This window comes from Desmodus rotundus, chromosome 8 (assembly GCF_022682495.2).
Source record: "Desmodus rotundus isolate HL8 chromosome 8, HLdesRot8A.1, whole genome shotgun sequence".
Lineage (NCBI taxonomy): Eukaryota > Metazoa > Chordata > Mammalia > Chiroptera > Phyllostomidae > Desmodus > Desmodus rotundus.
The window spans coordinates 5,672,876-5,695,744 of record NC_071394.1 but is presented as its reverse complement, the minus strand read 5'-3'; the positions used below and the strand labels follow the sequence as shown (position 1 = coordinate 5,695,744).

The following is a 22,869-nucleotide window of genomic DNA, read 5'->3' as shown; positions in this document are numbered from 1 at the left end:
GGAGCTGCCCTCAGAGCAGTGGGTTAGGTACTGGCTCTTCCCGGGGCCTTCCCTGCCCCTGCGCCCCCCACGCTGGGCGTCCCCATAGCCTCTGTGCTAACTCTCTGCTTGCACTTCCCACATTCCATAATAAAAGTCAACCTCACTCTGCCCTTTCCATGCTCTTGTCATTAGACTCTGAACTCTTAAGGCCTTGGCATGCAACCCTGTCACCTAGCAACAGTGTCTGACCCTTGGTAGAGACCGTAAACATCTGCAGAGCAGAGCTGGGCACCCAGCCCCGCACAGAGCATGTGCGTCCTCAATAAAGATTCAGTAGGTTAAGTGAGGCCACTGTAGGGTTTTACAAGTCATCTTTCCAAGATTTTCATAGTTAATGTGCAAGGAATTACCCGGAGAGGCTGTGGAAAATGGAGACCCCTCCGAAGTTTGGACTGGGGAGGGCTGGAATCAGGTTACACAAATCTGCTCCTTAAACAAGCTCCCCCGTTGATTCTAGAGAGGTCATTGCCATGGCGCCCCCTGAGAAGCTCTGCCCTCCCTTCCAGAGCTTCCTACCGCAAGGTATTGTCTTTCAGATTAATGGTACATGTTCATCTTCAAACCCACGGACAATGGATTTACACAATGAGCACCATCTGACAAAAAATGACGTTTTCATATCTGAAAGTTGGGTTACAAAAGGGCTCTGTGGGTGAGAGCCTTTTGTTCAGGCGCTCTCGGTTAGGCCAGTCCTGCCCAGGGCAACATCCCCACCCATAGAGCCGAGCACGCATGCAGACCTGTAGTTAATGGCATGTGAGGTGGAGAGCAACCTGCAGCCCGAGGGAGGGGGCGCCTATCTTAGAAGAGCTTTAAACAAATGTCACTCGTTTACAAGGGCTAAAGAATAAGGATTTCTCTTGTGGGTGGCCTCAGGACCCAATTTCCTAACTATCAGATTAAACAAAACTTAGCCATATTAATGCCTGCACCCAGAAACCTGGACTGCTAGGAAACTAAGGGACGCATCACTCAGAGTGTCAGTAAATCAATATTGGCCGGAGTCCTAAACAAAATAAATCTTCCCTCGGCGTCACTGTGATTTCAGAACTAACAGTGCGCAAGCAGGGCGACACGGTGCTGGAGCAAAGGCCTGCGGACTGATTTGAATTACAGACCTCGGTCTCCCGGCTGTGGGACTTGGTCTCCGGCTGCCGTGTTGAAGGGATGGTAATTAACACAATCCATCTTGCAGCCGATGGGGCTCTGCGGGCTGCTTGACATTCCGCGAGCCTCTCGCCCAGACCGCAGTCACCCTTTGAAATATGCTAACGCGTGGCCGCCAGCCTGCAGGGGGATTGCTAAGTGCCTGAGAGACAGCGGAGACACTGCGGCTTGTAACCGAGATCATTTCGTGGGCCGTTTGCCGGTTATTTGGGAAACTATAGGAAAGGAGTCCTCTTCCTATGAGGCATTGTTAAAATGCAGTGCTGTGAATCTATAAAAGACCTTCAATACTGTTTAAAAATTTAAAATTCGCATTACTTCCTAAGTCCCGCTGCCTTAAAAGTGAATTCTCTCTATGCTGGCGTAAGAATTTAGACACAGGATGACAGCACCGTTAGATTTCAGAGGTAATAGTCAGTCTTCTTCGGGACAGATGATCTGGGCCTTTCCTGTGTGCAGTCCTTGCCATCCTCACTCAGCACAAAGTCCCAGATTTCGGACAACGGTCATCTGGATCTAGACGATGACAACACAGGTGACTCTCTCTTAGCGCAGGGGGCGGCTTTGAAGAAGCTGGCGAGGCTGAGAAACAGTAACCTGACGACATCTTGGATGAGAAAGAGAAAATATATTAAAATGACCAACATTGGAATGGAACACAGGAATCAGAGGAGGCATTTGGGAAATGGTTACTTACAAGCAACAGTTACCATGAAGGAGCAGGTGAAGGCACTGGCGAGCATTCCACCCAGAAACCATCTGCAACAAGGAAGCGTTCAGGGTCAGTGGTCTCATTAGGCATCCCCAGCACGTGGGATGTTCTCTTACACTGGCTCTAGATGTGTGATGTTAGGACCCATCGATGCTAATGTATGAAACTACAGTAACAAAGAGAGTGTGGTCTTGACAAAGGGATAGAAACACAGATCAATGGAAGAGGGGTGTCAGCCCAGAAACGGACACAGTTAGTGATTTTTAACAAAGTTGCAAAAGCAGTTCAGTGGAGAACGGAGAGTCCTTTCAGCGAATGGTATTGAAACAATTGTCTATTCACAGGCAAAGAATGAACTGGCATGTGTACCTCTCTCCTTAACACAAAATTTAACTCAAAATATAAACCACAAAGGTATAAAACTTCTAGAAAAAAACAAAGGAGAAAATGCATGTGCCTATGCCCCAAAAGTGTGCCAAACATTTGGGGTTTTGCCAATCGGATGAGTGACTGTATCTCAGGGTGGATTTATTTTTTTTTAAAGAATATATAATGTTTTTATTGCTTTTGTGTTCAAACTATGACTTACTGAAAGAGATTACAAATAAACACAAAGGGGGAAAGGAAACTATCAAAAATGCCACCGCCCAGAAGCAGCCATTGTGCAAATCTGAGGTGTGTCCACTTAGACACCTTTCATATGCATTTTTAAATGGAGCATTTTCATTTTAAGTTATTGAATTTAATTTTAAATTATGCACTGAAATTGAGCTTTAGGAAAGGTACACTAAAGCATATAAAGTGCATTAAAATTTTTTTTTACCTAAGCCCCTGTAATTGCTACCCAAATCATGATACAGGATATTCCCAGCTCCCTATACGGTTTCCTTTGTTGGCCCATCCCACTCTATCCACCGAGTTAATCACCATTCTTACATCTGAATAACAACCGGGTCATTGCCTTCTCTTGAGGTTTATATGCATATGCAATCATACCGACTCCTGTGCCGTCGTATCTCCCTTACATAGCACTCCAGAGTCCATCCACGTGGCTGCCCATGTGAATCGTTCTTTCTTAACCAATTATTTACATCAATAACTTTCTTATGTTAGAATAGCTTTAGACACACAGAAAAGTTGCCAAAAGATAGCACTGAGGGTCCTCACGCAGTGTCTCCTGTCACTAGCATCTTACAATGCACGGTGAGTTGCCGTAATTAAGGAGCCAACAGCGGTGTCTCACTGTTCGTTTATTCCGTACTTCATTTGGACTTTACATTTTTCCGTGATTCACCCGTGTTCCAGGATCCCATCCAGGACACCACAGCACATTTCGTCATCACGTGTCCTTAGGGTCGGTCCTCTGGGCTGTGACAATTCCTCAGATGCTCCTTGGTTTTGATGACCTCGCCAGTTTTGAGGACTGCTGGTCAACCCATATACAGACTGTCCCTCATTTGGGGTTTTTCTTGTGCTTAGACTGGGGTCTGGAACCACGGAGGGGAGGTGCCATTCATCACATCGTATCAAGGGTCCATGCTGTCAACATAACGTACCCCTGTTGATGTTGACCTTGACCACGTGAGGTCGTGTTTGTCGGGTTTTTTGGCGGTAAAGCTACCTTTGTTTCCTCTTTCCATATCCTGCTCTTTGGAAGCGAGTTTCTAAATGCAGCTCACACTCAGGGGATGGGGAGTTAAGCTCCCTCTTAAGGGGGGAATATCTACAGAAATTAACCTGAGAGGAATGTTACATTAACAGCCCTGGGAGATAAAGGAAAGGGTTCCATGATCACCCCGTTTAGGAAATGCCAAGTTAAGTAGAGCCGAACACGCTCCCTCACTGCATTCTTTCACTGCGGCTCTGTCGTGCTATGCGACCCTCCAACACGGTACATGAGTCAGAATTTTAACCGCAGGATCTCCCCCATTTTTGTTCTTTGGTCCCACCATGATCTAAAAACACTTCTCAAACCTCACAATTATCTGGGAAGCTCATTTTTAAAATATTGAGTTTCACCAGATCTAAATTAGTATCTCAAGGAATGGGATCCAGGCCTTTGAATTTGAAAACACAAGTCCCCCAAGAGACGTAAGGTATTTGTCCCTCAAGAGGCGGGACTTGAGAGCAAGTAGCACTTGTGAAGACCCCAGGACTGTACCATTCCTCCCCGTTTCACTGATTCAACACGTACTGGCCAGCCCCTGGCACCGGGGCTGCAGTAGCGAAGGCAACATACAGTGAGTGTCTCAGCTCTCGGGGAGTTCACATTCTTATAGGGAGAAGTAGATCATTAACATTTATACGAGCAAACACACACTAAGTGCTGGAGAGAACAGTAAAGTGGAGTGGTATGCTACTATACAGGGCTATGAAGGGAGGGCTCTCTGATGATGTGGCATTGGAACAGATTCCAGAGAAGGGAAGGACATACATCACGAGGCTTTCTGGAGAAGACTGTACAAGGCAGCGGAGAAAACATCAAGTGCAAAGGCCCTGAGGCACAAGTGGGCTTAGCACAGAAGGGACATGATCACTGGTCTGGAGAAAAGGACAGGAGGGACATGCTTGACAGAGGGTAGAACAAACACGGTCATAATCAGGCAAGAGCATTTTGTGCTCTGAGATGCTGAGTAGGCATCCCTGGAACAGATACTTTATTTTAGGATATGAAAATATAATGGAAAAGGTGGAGTCCCAGCAGGACTCCAATTCCCCTGGTGGGAACTTTAAGTGCCCTTGAACTCCAGGCAGAGGTACTTAGTCTATATTTGTAACAGAGTCTCTGAGGATTTAAACAAAGGATGATACATAGTAAACTCCAATTTCTAGCAAGATGCACCAGTTTTTGTATGCCCTGTGAAATGATGAGGGGAGGGAGGTGACAGATAAAGGAGCACACAGACAAATGAGCAAATCTTAACCACAGAGCTACCTAAAAATGCCTTGTGGGATAAGGCAAGTAAATCATCAATCAATTACAGCTTCATTAATTATGAAACACTACCGCAAGAAAATAAAATCTGAATTACCTTGCACATGCAGAGATGATCAAGCAGGCAGAGAGCAGAATTGTTTGAAAAGAGATCTCTCCCAACACACTGGTTTCTAATAGGAAAAGTAGAAATAAATGAATTAGAAATCATGGCTGATTAAGTAGTGTTGGAACAGCAAAATCATACTAAAACTTCTCTTCTGCCACCAAAAACAGTTTCAAGATGTATGTCATCCCAAACAACTTGTCAGAAGTAACAAATAATATTACCAAATGCTAGAAAAATACTGCAAATAATTAGATTTTTTCTATCATTAAAAGAGTAAATGATTATGCTACATAAACAATTTGAGGCTTGCCTTTTACTTTGCTGGTGGGGAAAGGGTTTGTAGAATGTATGCAAATGTCAGAAATGTAACGATGATGATGATAACGACGACGATGATGATGATGAAGATGCCTGAATTTGTAGAGTGCCCTATAGTTCACAGAGCTTTCTCACATTGGTTCATTTAATCAACACAACACACCTAGGAGGTAGGAACCATTAGCATAAGTTCTGGGAATGAGGAGACCAAGACTGAGAGGAATGACGAATTTGTCCAAGGTCACACAGCTATGAGGGGCCAGAGCCAAGACTGAGAAACCGCATCCAGCCAGAACATAATGCTTTGCCTGAAACGGAGTGGGGAAGGAGAATTGCAACTTTGCATACAGGAGTCTCTAAAGGGCCAAAGAGGATCACATCTCATGGGCTGAAAGCAAACCCTCTGCTATCAGTAAGCATGCCACAGTGGACCGGCGCGAGTTCTCCAGCAGTGATAAACACGAGCTAGACCATGGAAACCCTGAGGATTCGTCTAATCGCCCAAAAGAAATCAGAGCTGGCTTGGGGGTTACCACATAAACACACCCCAGCTTATTTTTGCCAGTGCTTCAGAAGCCCAAGTTTTCAACAGTTGAAAGTCATTTCAGCAAGTTTGCAAGTTGCTGAAAACTTGGAATGACTTTGCTACAAATCCATTTATTTTTGTTATTGATGCTACAAAAGAAGACTTGAGTCAGCACAGAAGAAGCCCGGAGTCCATCGCGTGGGCAGAGCACTGGAGACGGGCAATGCAAAATGTAGCCTCCGTGAGTGGCGTCACGGCAAGTGCACATCTTCCGTGTACACTCACATTTAATAGGTTATTGTGGGCCCAGCTGAGCACTCGATCATCTTTCCGAAGTGTGTCTCTATTCTTAGCCTCCTCCGATGCCATGTGGAATTCGGAAAACATTTTCCCACAGAAACAAGTCTAGTTTGACAAACTGCAAAGATCACTGGACTTGAATATTAACGGAGCACTGGGTTTCAACTCATGTTTTACAAAGACATATGAGTTATGCAATTTTGGACAAAGTGTTCATTGATACAATTGCACCAGTGGCCATTTACTTAGTACCTGTTTCGGCTTAGCTGAAGTGTGACCTCCTTCAGGAAGCCTTCCTTGATTCCTTCAACTCCCCTTGGCCCTTAGCCAAGATCCATGGCTCATGCATGTCCCCACTGGTGCTCTTTTCACAATGAGTTGAAACTGCTGTTTTATTTCTCTGTATTTCCCCACTAGACTGCAAGCTCACTGAGAACAGTTGACATCTATTTGCTGTTCTTTGGTGGCAGTTCCCATAATTTCCATGGGAATCGCCTCCCCCCTTCTCTTTGTTCGTGGCTCGTGTGAGAGACGGAGTTCTCTCCAGCATCTGGCCCGCTCCCAGCCCTTTGGTGGGTTGCTTACTTATTGACCGTGATTGGCTTTGTCACGTAAATGTGATCCTTCCAGAACCAACGGAACGGGCCTCCTGACATTACTCCAGAAGGCTATCGTCTTTTTCTGCTGGACTGGAGCCTGGGAAGCTGCAAGCACCGGGCCACGGAGGGTCACCACAGGACAATAGCCATTCAAAGAGTACAGCTGACACCAAAGAGAAGAGACAACGAGAGTAGACACTGACAGACACCTGAAATCCATGCCTGGAATTGTCATTAATATGAAGCAATAAATTCTGTTACTGATAACGCACTTGGAGTTGGGTTTCCACCTGCTGGAACTCAAACATGCCTGTCTGACACACACATGTCACGTGTGCCTGTACTCTCAGCACGTGCAGTGTCACCTGGAACAGAATGCGCACTCAAAACCCACCCGAAGGAGGTAAAACGGGATTTGATGGAGACCTTGCCCACCCAAGGCTTCATAGGCAGGCGAGGAAGAGGAAAATCGTTCCGATGGGGAGAGATGCAGAGTGCTAGGGAATCATGGGGAAGGAGAGCACTACCTCAGCCAGACAGAGGACGCCCCACAGGGGAGGTCTTGGTTGATTTAAACCTTAAAGAAGGGGTTGGGGTCTTAGCTGCAGTCAGTGGGAGACACATCCCAGACTCAGCAAAGAACGTGTGCACAGGCTCATTTGACCTGTCTGAACTTGACTATTCTTAGAGTTAAGATGGAATAGAGCACTCAATTGTCCCACCCCCCGTCATGGAGGCCCTGCTCTGTGCCTGGCACTATGTGGGCAGTGTGGAATCCAAGGTGACTAGGACATAGTGCCCATCCTCAAGGAGCTCATAGTCTGGTGGGCGAGAAGCAGATGTAAACGTGCAGCAGGAAACGAGCACGAGAGAGAGGAGCACTGGGAGCTGAGGAGCACAAAAAGGGCTCATTTAACACGCCCTCCCCAAGAGCACATGGTGGGCTCCCTGGAGGAAGTGGCAATGGACCCTTAGTCGGTGTTGATCACCTGGAAACTGTATGAACAGTGACAGCTGCTCCCCTGTCACCCTAACACCTGGAAAGGAAACTGGAAACCCCTTTTTAACATGTAATTTTGAAGGCTGCCCTGGGAACAGCGTGAAGCAGGGCACGTCGGTCTTTGGGAGAAGGAGGGACGGTCCCTGAAGTGCACACTCATGACTTCGTAAATGCAAATAAAGTGAAGACATTGTTCCGTTTACCCTCCACCTCCTGTAGTCGTAGCTTCCCATCTTCTGAGTGTTTACTATACATGACCCAGGATGCCGAGCGCTTTACCGGAATTATTTTCATCAGAATCCGGTAGGAACTGCGATTGTCCCCATTCACAGAGGAAGATGTTAAGTTTAGAGGGTTAGGAGAGTTGTTTCCAAGGTACGGCTAACAAGTGGGGAGCGGGGGTTTGAACCCCAGCAAGCTGGTGGCAGAGATGCAGTGTGACACTGGGTGCCGACGTGCTCAGTCTGATATTAGCCAACTGGAGATTAAGGGACACGCTTGCCAGATCTAGTTCAGACCGACTCCTGAAAGGAAATCTCACGAACTGTAAATCTTTTGATGTTCCTTGCCAGGGACATGGTGTTAAAGGCTATTTTTCTTCCTTTCTTTTCTTCTTCATGTGGACAAGGTCAGATACACAGCTAAGTATGAAGATAAATCACAGACACCTGTGTGCGCACCACCCAGATTTAGCAAAGCTTAACATTTTGCCAAATGTTGTCTGGGTTTTTTAAAACAAATAAAACACCGCAAATCCGGTCCTTCTGACATCTCTAAGGTGACACCCCAAAGGCAGTCACCTCCTCTGTGAATGTGTCACATGGGTGCTGGCTGCACCCCAAGCCCTACCTTCCTCACAGAAATTGATGCCAGTTCCCAAGTGCACATTAGTCATCGCTCTGTCACTCTCGGGCCCTGGAAGGAAGAATTGCTTGGGTGTGGCAAAGATTGAAGAAAAAAAACAACTCACTGCAATGATCCAAAACGTTCCCTTGGAGATGATCAGAAGCCATCAGCTGGGACTGCAGGGACGAGCTGTGGGAGCTTTTCCTGGGAGTCTCAGGTGTGACGTGGCCGGAAGAGGAGACTTTCACAGACTCTGCTCTCAGCTTCTCCGACTCCCAGCCGTCGGTCAGAGAACCATCACAACCCCCTCCTGAAAAAGCAGAAGGGTTCTGTGTGTGTGCGTGTGCGTGTGTGTGTGCGTGTACATGTGCGAGTGCGTGTGCGAGTGTGTGTGCGTGTACATGTGCGAGTGTGTGCGCGCGTGTGTGTGCGTGTGCGTGTGCGTGTGCAGCAACTCAGTGCACGGCCGCTAGTGATCCTACCAATAGTCCCTAGATGAGGTGGCATCCCCTCTGCCATCATCCCGGAAGGCTAGAGAGGAAAAGGGTCTTCAGTTCAGAGACCTGCCAAGGCCAGAGGCACCAGGGTTCGGTGAAGGAAGCCAGCGCCAGTGCAGTTGGAACAAAGAGACCAAGTGCCTGCAGGGACCCAGTGGACCAGGGAGCTGGGCAGCTAGGGGGAGGGCAGGTCACAGAAGGCCTGGACCTCCAGCGGAGGAGTTTGGAACTTATGCTGCAGCCAGTGAAGTGATGGACCGTCTCAGGGTGAGGGTGGCACCCTAGGCAACCTTCTGGGCATTTCTATGTAAAGAATGTGGTTTTGGTAGGTGATAAAAATCCAGGTGGTTCTGAAAAAAATCAGGACAAGTCAGAAAGGCTTTCTCTGCTTTGATTGCTGCCATGGGATGTGGGCAAAGTGATTAAGGCAGTAACAGTGCAGAGGAAAGACTGAGGCTGCCCACAAGCGACATCCCCAAAGACCCCACGCCAGAGGAGCCTGGAAGCTGGAGCAAGGGGACGGGAGAAGGCAAAGCTCTGTGGGGGGCAGGCTGAGCTGTTCCTTCGTTCAGTGTGGAGTTATTGTATGGCAGCAAGGGGCTGGGAGTGGGGCGTCAAAGAGACACTGCGGTGCCCTGCTCAGCGTGGAGGGGGACAGACACACCGGCCCCCAGTGAGGACACTGGATTCCCCCGCATGTTCTGTATCTTCTTAGTCTTGTCAGAGCATCCCGCTCTCTGCCTTTGGAGAGCAGACTAGCTTACAAACTCCTAGCTTACAGTTAGCACTCAGTAAGAAATGTGAGTAACTGGAGCATTCCGGTGGGGGCAGGCTGAGACATTCAAAGTTTCTATGTCCCCAATCTAGCCTGGGCCTGCTATCCAGGGCTACAGTAACCATGGAGATAGTGGGTCAGCCGTCACCCTTGAGGAGGCTGAAGCTGACCAAACTAAAGGCTTCAAGTAGGACGGCCTCCTGGCCCCGGCTGGTGGGCTGACTCCACCGGTGGCCCAGCCCTCCTGCCCAGCCTGGATACCGAGCCAGTGAGCTGGTGCTTTCAGACACAGGAATCCCTGCCAACCCTGCAGCCTCCCTCCCAGCGCTCCTCCCACAGCTTGCAGCCACTTGATGCAGAAGCATCCCTCCGGTTGCCATAGGAAAAAAAAACGCAGAGGGGGCACTGTGCAGACCACCCAGGAAGGACCACACGACCCAGCAGAGGAGGTCCTGGACCTTGGTCGCTGCAGCACTGTTTACAACAGCCCACATACGGAGACAGCCCAAGGGTTCATCCACACGGGCATATGTCAGAACCACTCCGTCCTCTGTGACACTATGGATGAGCCTGGAGGACACTATGCTCAGTGCAATAAGCCAGTCACAGAAGGACAGACACCACTTGAGGGATCTGAAATCGTCATACACAGAGAGGCAGGGAACAAAATGGTGGTTGCCTTGGGGCGTGGGGAACAGGGTTCAGAGTTTCAGTTTTGCTAGACGAGTAAGTTCCAGCGATCTGCCGAACAGCGCGGCGCCTACAGTTAACAACACGGTGTTTTATACACTTCGAAATTTGTCAGCGGGGTAGACCCTGTGCTAAATGCCCTTAGTGCAAAAACAAAGAGACCACAAAGGGACACAAGGAAACCCCGGAGGCGTCGGGTGTCTATCACCTTCAGCGTGGTGATGCTACCGTGGGAGTTGCTCTGTCTGAACTCACCGAATGACGAGCGTACACATTAAATGCGTGCAGTTCTCCACATGTCGCCTATACCTCGGTAACACTGTTTTTACAAAAAGAAGAGGCTATGTGGGCAAGTTAAGGTGGACGTGAGAAAGGCCTGGGAACTCACATGGCTGGTTAATTATTCCTGAGAGGCACTGGCAGAGGAGGCCAGGCAGAGAGTGCAGATAGCCCTGGGCTGTTGCCCCAGGCGGCCCTGCTGAACTAACTTAGAGCTTTGCCACTGAGAGTGGATGGAAGGGAAAAGCTGTATCCTATGTGGAATCCTGGAAATACTACACAGACTTCTGAAAGACGAGATGGCATTAAAGAGGGCCACCACAAAAAAATCTTAACATTAAACAACAGATCAAGGATTCTTTTCCTCTCTGACAAGACATGTTTTTTGCCCCCCATTCACAGTTTTCCTAACTGACATTTAATTTTTTTCTCCACCCTGTATAATAAACAAAAGGATCACAATGCAGGAAGCATTTCAGCAGTTGGCTCTTGTGTCCTAGATTTGGAGATATTAATTTCATCCTGTGTCTCCTGGTTGATTTAGTGCAGTTTCCTTCTGTTTTGGAGAGGTGAATCTGCGCCTTCTGAGCACATTTCCGTGTGCTTGTATGGAAAGCGGGTGCTACGGTCGCTACAGAAGGAAACAAAGCCTCGTACAGAAGTTGGCATCAAAGGCATCCGTGGGAGAGGCAGCTATTAGCTCTAGGAAACGGTCGCAGACCTCAAGCTGGGGTGACAGGCCTCGGTCATCTTGTCTCTCATTCTCAGGACTGCAGGAATAGAGTGGGAAGCCCTGCCCAGTCTTCCCTGTGTTGACTGAGTCCTCTGTCCCTTTGCAGTATGACTCACAGGGCTCTGGGACTCCATCCCCAATGGCAGAACTGGGGTCTAGGGAGCTGGCTAAAGAATGAATTGCCGCTAATGAGGAAAGGTGTCTCAACACAGCTGTGATAGGGGTGAACTGAGGATAAACAAAATAGGCAACAACGAAAACAGTCTTTTTAGCCTGAAAAATGAAGAGAAAATCGGGGGAAGTAAGTTTTGATTGCATCCATTGCCCAGAGAGAAAACAGCAAAACAGTTTTGAATTCTTGAGTCTCCTAACTAGGCAACATTTCCAGAGGAGAATAAATTGCTGATCAAAGTCGCGGGCCTTGGGTAAATCCGGAAAAGAAGTCTGGGGGAGATTTGATTACAGTTGACAGCCAAGACGAGAGGCTTCAAAGTTGTGCGCGCACCCGGGTTGTCTAATTACTGACTTTGGAGGGGGTGGTTTGATGTGTTATATTTAGAAGATATTTGGAAACCATGAGAATTTTAACAAGATACCTCATGCATGTGCGGCTCTGCTGTGGTCCAATTGCTTTAAAATTGTTTGGACATATTTATTTTGAAGAGGCAACTATGGGAAAACTAGCCGTGAATCTCCATCTCTGAAACACGGCCTTTAGAACAGAAAATCCCCAACTCTAGTCATCCAAGCGTCATTGTCCCGATTTTCGCCATATCCCAGAGCCTGCTTGCCTTCAGCCATTTTCCATTTTCCTCTAATTGTGCCATTTTAGTCTTTTACTTTAAAGGAAACTCTGTATCTATCCTTTAACTGCCCTAAAGAGAAAATAAATGCAAACATGAGCACAATGAATATGAGACCTTATTTAATTTGCACTAAATGCTGTTTTAGCAGAAAGTTCTGAGCTTGTTGTTTGCTAAAAGAACTTTGTTCAAACAAAAGACAGAGTTCAAGGGTCTTATAGTTACTGAGGCTCCAAACTGATCCTCTTTGGTTTTGGCAGCGTTGAGAGAGGAGAGCCAGCCGCTCTCTCACTGTGGGACTATCTTCCTTACCTCTGGGTTCCAGAGGCACTGGCCGCCCCACCCCACACTTCAGGAAATACTGCTTTAGAGCTGAGAAGAGGCTTGCCCGTAGTGCAGCAGAAAGCCGGCCTAGAACCAAGGGATGCAAACTTTCAAGGGCACAAGATAGGTTTGCATAAGCAGCCACTTCTGCAGCAGGGATCCCCATGAGAGGACAATACGGCTTGCAAAGGCGCGAGAGTCCCACCCAGGCAAATCCGCAGAGACAGAAAGTAGACTAATGACTGTCAGGGGCTGGGAGGGGCCCGCGAGGATGGGGAGCGACTGCCCATGCAAGAGGGGTTTCTCTCGGAGTTGCGAAAATGTTCTAAAATTAGAAAGTGGTCCTGACGGCCTAACCTACCTTGTAAATATATTTTAGAAAATCGCCCAGTTCTACACGTTAAAATGGTAAATTTTACAATGTGTGAATTATAACTCAGTTAAAAAGTAATGAGCGCTCTTTATTCCCATACGCATTTGTGCCCACCTGTCCGGGATGCTGGCGGTCACTAAGATGAGCTAGCTCTGTGTACTTCTGACTGAAGACTCCATGCTCAACCTATTTGCCAGAGGCTTCTTTAAGGCTGTGTTCTAACCGGAACTAACCTCTTTATTAAGCTGTACGCCATTGGCTATTTTTTTTTTTAAATAGCTCGATGAGGCTGAAAACGGAATTCTACTTTTATTTTTGTTGAATTTACTGGGGTAGCACTGGTCAACAACATTGTGTGCATTTGAGGTGTACAACTTTATAACACAGCACCTGTATACTCCACTGCGTGCTCACCTGCCAAATCTGGTCTCCTTCCAGCACCATATATTTTGAGCCCCTTTATCCCCTCCACCTTCCCCCACCCTCCTTCACCTCTAGTAACCACCCTTCCGTTGTCCGTGTCTGTGAGATTGTTTGCTTGTGTGTTCATTTTGTTTCTCACTTGTTGCTTTCTGTTTTATATTCCACGCGTGAGCGGAATCATAAAGTTCTTGTCCTTTCCCACCTGACTTACTTCACTCGGCATGTAACTCAAGATCCATCCACACTGCCCCAAGTGGCAGTGTCTCACCTTCATCTGTGGCTGACTATAGGCATATCTTTCTAGTCTCTTCCCTGGAGATGCCATGCTCTTCTGCTTCCCTGCCCAAGAAATTTTCCCCAAAGAGCCTTTCCTGGATGCGGCACAGGGAGCACCTACTCGAGACTCCCAAGTTTGAATCCAGCCTATGCCACTTACAGGTGTGAGGCCCCGTGAAAGGTATCTAATCCGCCTTAGTTTTCCCTTCTGTAAAATGGGGGTAGAATAATATACACTCCATGTTGGTGCGAATCTCCCGTTACATTTTGTAACTTTTCTTCACGGCACTTTCCACAATTATTGTTCTGTATTTGTTTGTGCAGTTATTTAACAAAGGCCCGAACCCCACCCCTGACCCAGTAAACTAGAAACAAGGGTTACATTGTTTCTATTCCCCCTGTACCCCCAGACCTAGTGCAGTGTCTGTCAGATGGTAGGTGCACAATATTCATTGTTTCCTTCCCAGTACAAAAATAAGTATAACTATAACTTATTGAGGACCAAGCACTGAACTATCCCTGATACTTACTGTCCCATTTAATATTAAAATATGCTTTGAGTTTCCATTACTGTTTTATATACCTGTATATTATATATACATATTTACAGATATCATACAATATGTATTACATGATACACATATATGAAATATCTAATATATACTAACAGGACGTTTCCTATATTAGTATCATGTATACTGATATATGTTAAAGCACATGAATATATGATCACACTATGCATACATATCTTGTTTTAAAAACGAAGGAATTGAAATTCAGCAAAGTTACATAGCTATCACAATGTGCCCAAACTAGGGCTGGAATTCTGCCTCCAATATCCTCTCTGCACCCATATCCCATACAGAAAAGGTGCCTTGCAGATGCGCAAGTGTTTCCCAGGCTTTATCAACTTACTAATTTACACGTGTAAATTTTAGGCTATTTTGCAGGACATGGGCACGTGTGTATTTGCATCATGTAAGTACTGGAGAGAACTTAGATGAATGTTTAACACGTGGCCCACCCTGTCCATCAAAATGACTGCCGTCTCTGGGTCTTACATGGGTCCAGGACCAAATGTTGCTACTGCCCGTTGGGAAATATTTCTCTGTGGAAAAGGAGATGCAAACTCACCATTTTCATTGCAATGGTGCATGTCCAGCCTGCTGACTCCCTCCAACCAGATGTCCTCACCTGGGGAAGAGTCGACATCACCAAAGATACTTCCATGCAGCCAGGATTTAGAGGCTCTGAGGTTGAAGAGAGAAGAGAAAGAACGGCGAGTTCTCTTTTTCTTTCTAAATATCCTGGAGAGAAATGGAAATCGCATGGTGGATAATGAACAGCAGTCACCTCAGGTCAAGACAGAGAATCCAGTGAAAGAGGTTTGATGAACAAAGCAACATCTCTACAATTCAGGTCCACGAAGCTCATGTTCTTTGTTCTCTCTATTAATTCCACCGAAGTTTCTTAAATTTCTGTGTGGGTCAATGTCAAGGACAGCAAGACAAAAGACAAAACCTTGCGTAGGAACGGTTTAGTATGGGAGAAAGGAAAAACATGCAGATAGAGCTAATGCTTTCCTTGAGCTTATTCTGTGCCAGGTGTCTTTCTAAGTGATTTGCAGATAGTAACTCACATTACCCTCAGAATGGCCCTGTGAGGTAGGTACCATTGATACCCCATTTTTCAAATCAAGAAACTGAGGCACAAAGAGGCTGAGTAACTTGTCTGAGGTCATAGCTGAGAAGCAAATCCCAGCGTCTGGCTGCACAGTCTCTGCTCCATTACCGTGCTAGGGAGGGGGTGTGAGCGCAGACAGAACTGCCTGGGGCTGCTAGTTAGGAGCTGCAGCTGTACGAGCATGAGCATGGGAGGGGCCCTGCTCCTTGGGGGCTGGGGAGGCTCTGTGAGGCAGCTGAGCTCTGAGCCGCACCAGGTGATCTGTGCTGCTCACGGAGGCCCAAGTGGGTCCCATATTAGACCGTGCTTGGAACTGAGGCTGGAAAGGTTAAAAAAAAAGGGGCTGATAATGAAGCACCTCGAATGTTACGTGAAGGAGTTGGCATTTAAGGTTCGAGCAAAGGGAGATTACTCAAGTATGTTGAGGGGATGGGGCTGGGGGTGCATGACTGTGTGCGTTTTCTGAAAGATTTTGACAACTCACACACATCCACAGTCCCCACAATCCATCCTCTACGTCGTACTCAGTGTTATCTTGCTAAGGAGGAACCTGACACTTGGTCCCTGGGTCCTCTTCGTCTACAAAATAAATCCCAGACTCCTCAGCCTGGAATGTAACCCCCTCCGCCTAGCCCCTGCTTCTGAACCCTGTCTTTTGGTGGCCAGTCTTTTTCATCCTAAGTTATATTTCTACCAGACTACTTGCCACTCCCCCAAATTATGTCAGGGTCCCTCAGAACTATCTCGGAAGCCTCCTCTCCCTCGCCTGCTTTAATTAACGCCCTGTTTCTCGCAGGACTCCTGTCAATCATCATCTCTAGGAAGCGTGTTGTCACCTGTTGCCCCAGGTAAAATCGGGCTTCTTCCTTTCCCCCTCCCTGTGCCCTGTTCGGACTTCTGCCCCAGCCCCTGTGCCGTTCCTTGCTTCTGTTTGTTTCCTGTGGGCTCTCCTTGCCCCTTACTGGCCTGTGCGTTCCCATAGTCTGGGGCAGTACTGGCTTCCTGTGGGACAAACAAGTGAATGAATAAGTTGGTGGGTGGATTGGACTTTTGCCTTTTCTGGGTAATATTTTCCACGTACCTAACTGAGTTCTCCTTGTACATCACACTGGTCTGGGACGGGCTCAGAGTTATGTTGCCGTCTGTGTCACAGAGGAAACTGTCTTCTGTCCAGATGTAGTAGCCATTGGCGAGGAGCCTGGGACTTCGGCGACAGGGAAGGTAGGAGCCTGTCAGGGGACCTATGGAGCAGCGGTCAGAGGAACTGTCACCATCCAGGGAATCACAGGCAAAACTAAAGAGGGAATAAAGATCCATGCGGTGGAGTATTACTTGGCTGTAAAAAGAATGAAACCTTACCGTGTGCGGCAGCGTGGATGGACTTGGAAGGTTTAATGCTAAAGGAAACAAGCCAGTCCGAGAAAGACAAGCGCCATGGTTTCATTTACACTTGGAGTTTAGAGAGCAAAGTAAACGAACCAACAAAACAGAAAGACTGACAGACACAGAGTTCAGAGCGATGGTTGCCAGGAGGGAGGGGGCTGGGGGGCTGGGTGAAAAGGTGAAGGGATTAAGAAGGAAAGTCCTGCGACTGTCTGTTTAGAACACGCAGTCACACGAAATCCACGTCTCTAGCCACCGTGAAGGAAACCGCCTCTTCGCATTCACGGCTACCCGTTACTTCGGCGACCCTAAGAATGTCACTTGTAATTTCCGGGCTTCATCTCCTCACCTGGGAGAGCAGGGACTACAGAAAACATTTAGGGCTTCTTTCTGTTTTAAACACCGTTTCTTCACCATGCAGTGCACCTACACCCTTGACATTGGCCCATTTGTGATGGAAAATTGCAGACCAGCCTCTCTGGGGTGTTGGGAGTTCATAGTAATAGATGGATTATGACTCCACAGCCACCAGACACACACGGGCTATAGGGTGAGCACGGAGCCAACGAGATCTCTTTAGCCTTAGCCTTGGCCAGTTCCCCTCTGAGTCAGCGGCACAAATGCTTCAGTATCAGGGAAGTCTCCTATTTAGTTACATAAACCTGTATGTGTCTCAGGCTTGAAAAAACAATCACACGCCTGGATGATTGGAAGGCAACCTCACGTGCTACTGAATTTCTGAAACATTTTTAAAATCTTAAAGCCTATTCATAATTAACACAGGCATTAAATTTAGTAATAGTATTTTAAATGAATATTACTTAGTATTGAAAAGTTACTATGGGCCCAGCCCATCCTTCATTCTTTATCTAGTTTAGACAAACCTCCCTAAAACCTAAGTCGTATTATCTTCATTGTGCAGCAGGGGAAAAAAATGACCTGTAGGAGGGCAAACGAGGTGGATACATTACATAGCTAGTAAGTGGCAGGGCCAGGGTCTGAACGCTGGCCCACCCAACTCTAAAGCATGTGCTCTCTCCGCACGGCCTGTTTGCTCGCCTTCGGCTGATTTGCTGATAGAGGCGGGAGGCCTAGAATTGACGAAAAGGGCAGGTTCTAACCCCAGTGTGCCATCCAACTGGTGCCTGCCCAGGGAATAAAAGGCGGACAGAGACACGGAGGGTGGGAGGGAGAGGAAGGAAGGGAAAGAGACTCCACTGAAGAAAACTGAACGAGATGGTAGACGCCACATGTCTCGGTGGAGCGGGAAATTTGGCCAGCTTGTGCGCTGGTAGAAAATCTTGTTGTTCTTGTAAAGTGAGGCAGAAAAAGCATATTTAAGAGAATGTAAATTTGAGGAAAAGTAACCACACATCAGTATTCAGCAGTTTCTCCACTCACTAAACCAACAAACAATTCACATTTGCCTATACATTCACACCACCCCCACCCCCCAAAAATCCATTATTAGGTTAGGCAAGGCTTCATTTTATATGTGAAGAGAGTGAAAATATATACCCACCCCCAACTGGACGATACCTAGAATTAATGTTTTTACACCAGGAAGGCAACAAGAGAATGCATATAGGAGGGGAAGTCGATTGCTTTCTCTTGGGAAAAGCCCCGTGGAATACCTTGGGAAAATGCACGTGGGAGACAGCTCTCCAGCATATTTTCTGTCGGACCCGGAAGAACCTGCAGAAGCAAACGAGAGAGAACTGGACATTTATCACCCTCACCCACACGCCTGGTGCAAACGGTGGAGGCTGGGAGGGGGGTGTGGGCCGCTGACGTCCAGCCTCCGCGGAGACTCCAACCGGTGCAGCCATCCAGCGAAGCAGCACTAACACAACCTGTCACCCGGCCTCTGCGGGAAGCCAGGAATGTTCTAGGGGCTTCTGTCTTCTGTTTCTTCCCCTGCTCAGCACTCCTTTCAAGGTCCCTTAGTGCAGGAGGAGGCAATACTAAGTCATTAGCAGGAAACTGACTCGTGGCAAGGAGGAAAAACATCTCCTGTGAAGCTACAGAAAACCAAAATCAACTGCCCGGGTTATTTTAGCTTCACTCGGCACTTCGAGGAATTCGATCTTCTGCTCAGAGTCTCCTGATTTGTGCGTTTTAAGGCACTTCTATTGTACAGTAATGAGCAAAAGGCAGTGGTGGAGGGGAAAAAAGTAAAGCTTTGTTTTATATGAATGATTTTCTAATGTATGAAGCCTGTGAGTATTCTTAATTAAGAAGAAAAACAATCCATCTACTCATGCCAGTTTAACCCAAAGTGTGGCAACAGATTTCAGTTGGGGAAAGCTGTAGCTAATTAATATTCTAAACTCTGAAGCAGAATTTTGTATTATACAGAAATGGTATGCACACTTCTACTAGACAGGCTCAGGGAAACTTGATTCCATCACTGACAAGCAGTATCTAAATAAAGGAAAGGGTTTAGACATTCAGCTTGGGCTGGTTGATTTATACGGAGAAAATAGTAGGTGTGTGAGGGAGGGGTAGAAGCAGGGTTGGGGAAGAAAATGACAAGAGGAAGGAAGAAACTTGAAACCACTACCGTTTTAACAAGTTACACCCTATTTTCTGCAAGTAGCTATCAAAATCATTTAGTATATATTTTTTATAGACAAACAGTTTTGCATCTTAATAGTAGCTGATAAACAATCTCCTTTCACATTTATGCACGGGCATCTAAAAAAAAAAAACCAGTGCTTTTTTTTTTTCTACTAAGAGGAAAAATATCACGTTTCTCTCAAGGAAAGAAATGAAGTCAAAATCATCGCCAAAGTGAACACTGGCATTTAAGAAGCACAAGCTTCTGACAGATGGTTAATGGTATGAGTATCAGCAGAATCAAAGCAAGGAAATTGCTAAAAGAAGTCTAATCATTCAGAAGATAATTGCGTATAGCAACGCGCCCACATTTACTTGCCACTGGTGCTGACATCAGTTGAGATATTCGGTACATTTTGGGAAAGCTGATGGTTCAAACTTCACAGATTTTCTGCAAAAGATGTTAAAAAAAAAGGTGGATTACACATTAAAAATAGAAAAGTGATGCCAAAACAGATGGCATCTACTAATTGCACTAGTCAGATCCGTGTGCTGTAATAATACAGAGATACAGGATGGAAGGCTGGAGACCAGACCGAAGGGCCCCTGAGGTTGGGCCTGCCTCTACGATTTTGTATTCTACTCTCCACGGTCTGGCTCGGTGCATCGAAATAATTTTTTGCTGTAAATAAGACCAACATATTCTTTGGGAAAGCTAGACTTGCAAAGGTTGACTTATAATCAAAATAAAATAATACAAATGAGTTTGTTGATTAAGAAATCTGAAAAAACAAGATCTGTTCTAGAGCCCTCTAAACAAACTTACTTATATTTTCATCATTCAAAACACATCCACTGCGTTATCCAGTTTCAAATAATGCTCGGGACTGGTGCCTGTCTCTTGTCCAGCACCTTGAAACACCGACAGGTAGTCACAGAGAGGGCCGGCGGTCTCCGGTACAGTACTTGTCATCGGCCCGGACATTCCTGAGCTGCGTAACCAGCAGTGCACCAAAAACAGTACACCACTGGGCAGATTTCAGAACTCAGTTCTCACGCACATACTCTTTACATTCTCAATGACAAACACGCATCCGAGTGTGTGAATTATGTAAACTATGATCATTGACCACTCATCACAGAGGTCTACCTTCTGTTAGTTACTAAACTGGTAGCTGTCTCTATCCTAACAGCTTTCTAAGGTAGGACTAGATGCTTTTCTCATTCACCACCTCTATCCACATTTTTAAAATGTGATAACTAGAAATGCATTGTTTTTAACACTGTGATACATGGAATTAAACCAGGATAATTCCATAGCTCTAGAACGATTCTTCTAATAAGTCATACACAAAACCTGTTTCAAAATGTTGATCCTGGCTTACATACACCTCTAGATAAGTCAGGAGAACTTTCTGGCATTCCTTGGCTGATCTCTAAATCAAAGCATTTGATTCCCACATTCATAGATTTCATTTGTCCAGAATATAAAATAATTTTGTTTCACTGAAATGTAATAGTACATCATTTGTCCTTTTGAGTTTTGATCAATATAATATGAATATATCCAGCCCAAATTACCCATTGTTAGTTTTCAAGCATTAAGTTTAATTTGAAGCTAACACGTCCCCAGACAGAAAGCAAGGTCTTAACGGCTGTGTCTTACAAATACATGTGGCAAGCTACAGGCGGTACATGGACAGTTAACTGAGTATTAGTTACACTGAAAAAGACTTCAGTTACAGCTCTAAAACTTTTCAAGAAACAGATCCTCTCTAAGCAACAAATCTGTTTTGAAAAATAATTTGCCCATACATGTTCTTTCCAAAGGGAGTTCCCAGTCTTCCTTCCAACTGATAGATAATAAAATAGTTACTGAAATACGAAGCTTCTCGAGTCTGACAGTCAGTGCAGAAATCCAGGACTTAGCAGTTCTTCAGCTGAAAATAATGTCAGAATGTCAACAGGTGCAGACATCTCCTAATAAAGGGAAATCCCATCTTTCCCTCCTTCTGAAAGATGCCTGCACTCGTCACTACGTGCAGGCATTTGCAGAGAAGATTTGTCTTCAGCCGCCTCTTGTTCTTTTGGTTGTTTCCTGGAATAGAAGAGCACACAGCTCTTGGGAAAGTCAGCTTTCAAACCGCTCTTGTTTTCTTTCAAAAACAGCTTTCGAAACCAGCGGCTGAGCGGCAGAATGAGGTCACACTTCCTGTGGGGCTCACATCAGTGACATTCACGCTGAGGAGCCTGGTGAAGACTCAAGATTGTCTCCTGGACCAGCAGCGGGGGATGTGCAGCCCTTGAGTCAGGCCAGCTGGCTACACCGAGGTCACCCGAGAGATGCTTTTCTGAGCTCACTCGGCACCCCTAGCTGCGAGAGCATGAGAGAAACTCAGAGAAGCCCCGCTTCCCGCTGATCATCTTCTGGCCATTTTCAGTATAGATAGTGCAGAGCAGTGCTTTGTTCAAATCAGAGATAATTCACGGATGCTGTTCAATTCACAATGCTATTGAGTACCAGGAGCTTGACCTGAGAGATGTCTGCCCTGGAGCTACACGATCCACCCAAGACTGGGCTCTACAGGAAACTGCCTGTGGGTGGCAGTTTACATCTTATGTTTACATTTTAGTAGAGCTCAGAGAACTTGATCTCGGTGCCTACAGATCTCTGCTGTTGTAAGTGATCAAGGGAATACACGTTCAAGCAACACTGAGGCGTACAGAGTCACGGAAACGGTGTGTTTTGGAGTTACACAGACAGAGATGCAAACTCCGCCGTACTAGTGCACTGATTTGCGACCTGGCCCGTTTGAGCTGCAATTTTCTCAGTGACAAGTGTAACGATGTACTCATGTATTTCAAAGGATGGCTTGGAGAATGAAATGAGAGCAAAAAATGAGAAATAAGTGAGTCCTCAGCTCGGAAGGGCAAGATGTGTTTCTTATTTTTTTTTCCTGTAAACCAGCTTCAGAGGTCCCCGTTGGTCAGGCTGGCGGAAAAGTTAATCCCATTTTTTCTAGGGGTTCCCTTTTCCCCTAAGATGATGCCACAGGCAGGATCTTCTCTAGAACCCACCCCAGACAGGGCGAGCTGTTGGGAGAGCCTGCCTAGCCTGTGGTAGGCAGCTTCCAAAGCTTACCCTCAAGGATTCTCCTGTAAACCCCGCCCCCTTGAGGGTGGGCTGACACTGACTTCTCCTTAACATACAGAATGAGACAAAAGTGCTGGGTTGTAACCTGGTAACATGGTTAGGCTACAAAACGCTGCACCTTCTGTGTTGCTGGGACCTCTGTTACCTTCTTGGTTTGCACAGTCTGATGGCCGGAGAAGCCCACACGGCAAAGATTTAATGGTTGTCCCGAATGGCTGTGAGGAACTGAAGCCCTCCGCGTTGTAGCCGAGCACCACGGGAGTGAGCCTGGAAGGGGATCCGCCTCCAGCTGAGCCCCAGCTAACACTCGGATTGCAGCCGGTGAAACACCGAGAAGCAGAGGAGCCCTTTAGTGTTGCCCAG

General features: G+C 46.6%; 1 protein-coding gene across 3 annotated transcripts; it reads right to left on the bottom strand.

Annotated features, from left to right (window-relative positions):
• Positions 1–715: 715 nt before the first annotated feature.
• On the bottom strand, positions 716–21,456 carry TMEM71 (transmembrane protein 71). Of its 3 annotated transcripts, none has more exons than XM_045181777.3 (9): positions 21,168–21,456; positions 19,722–19,803; positions 18,428–18,488; positions 16,492–16,704; positions 14,862–15,034; positions 8,679–8,864; positions 4,954–5,029; positions 1,907–1,968; positions 716–1,816 (listed from the first exon to the last, which is right to left on the bottom strand). In XM_045181777.3, exons 2-9 carry the CDS (start codon positions 19,765–19,767, stop codon positions 1,716–1,718), a joined length of 918 nt encoding a protein of 305 aa, XP_045037712.2. In that variant the 5' UTR covers positions 19,768–19,803; positions 21,168–21,456; the 3' UTR covers positions 716–1,715. The 3 variants fall into 3 exon arrangements, with proteins under 3 accessions (XP_045037712.2, XP_045037714.2, XP_045037713.2); XM_045181779.3 differs by having other exon boundaries at positions 19,728–19,803; XM_045181778.3 differs by having other exon boundaries at positions 21,229–21,456.
• Between the last annotated feature and the right edge of the window lie 1,413 nt (positions 21,457–22,869).

Coding starts and splice junctions, on each gene's coding strand:
- TMEM71 (XM_045181777.3), bottom strand. CDS start 19,767: ATGTACCGAATATCTCAACTGATGTCAGCACCAGTGGCAAGTAAAT. Junction 16,705..18,427: donor CCCACGTGCATTTTCCCAAG/GTATTCCACGGG, acceptor TTCCCTCTTTAG/TTTTGCCTGTGATTCCCTGG. Junction 1,817..1,906: donor CTTCATGGTAACTGTTGCTT/GTAAGTAACCAT, acceptor TTCTCATCCAAG/ATGTCGTCAGGTTACTGTTT.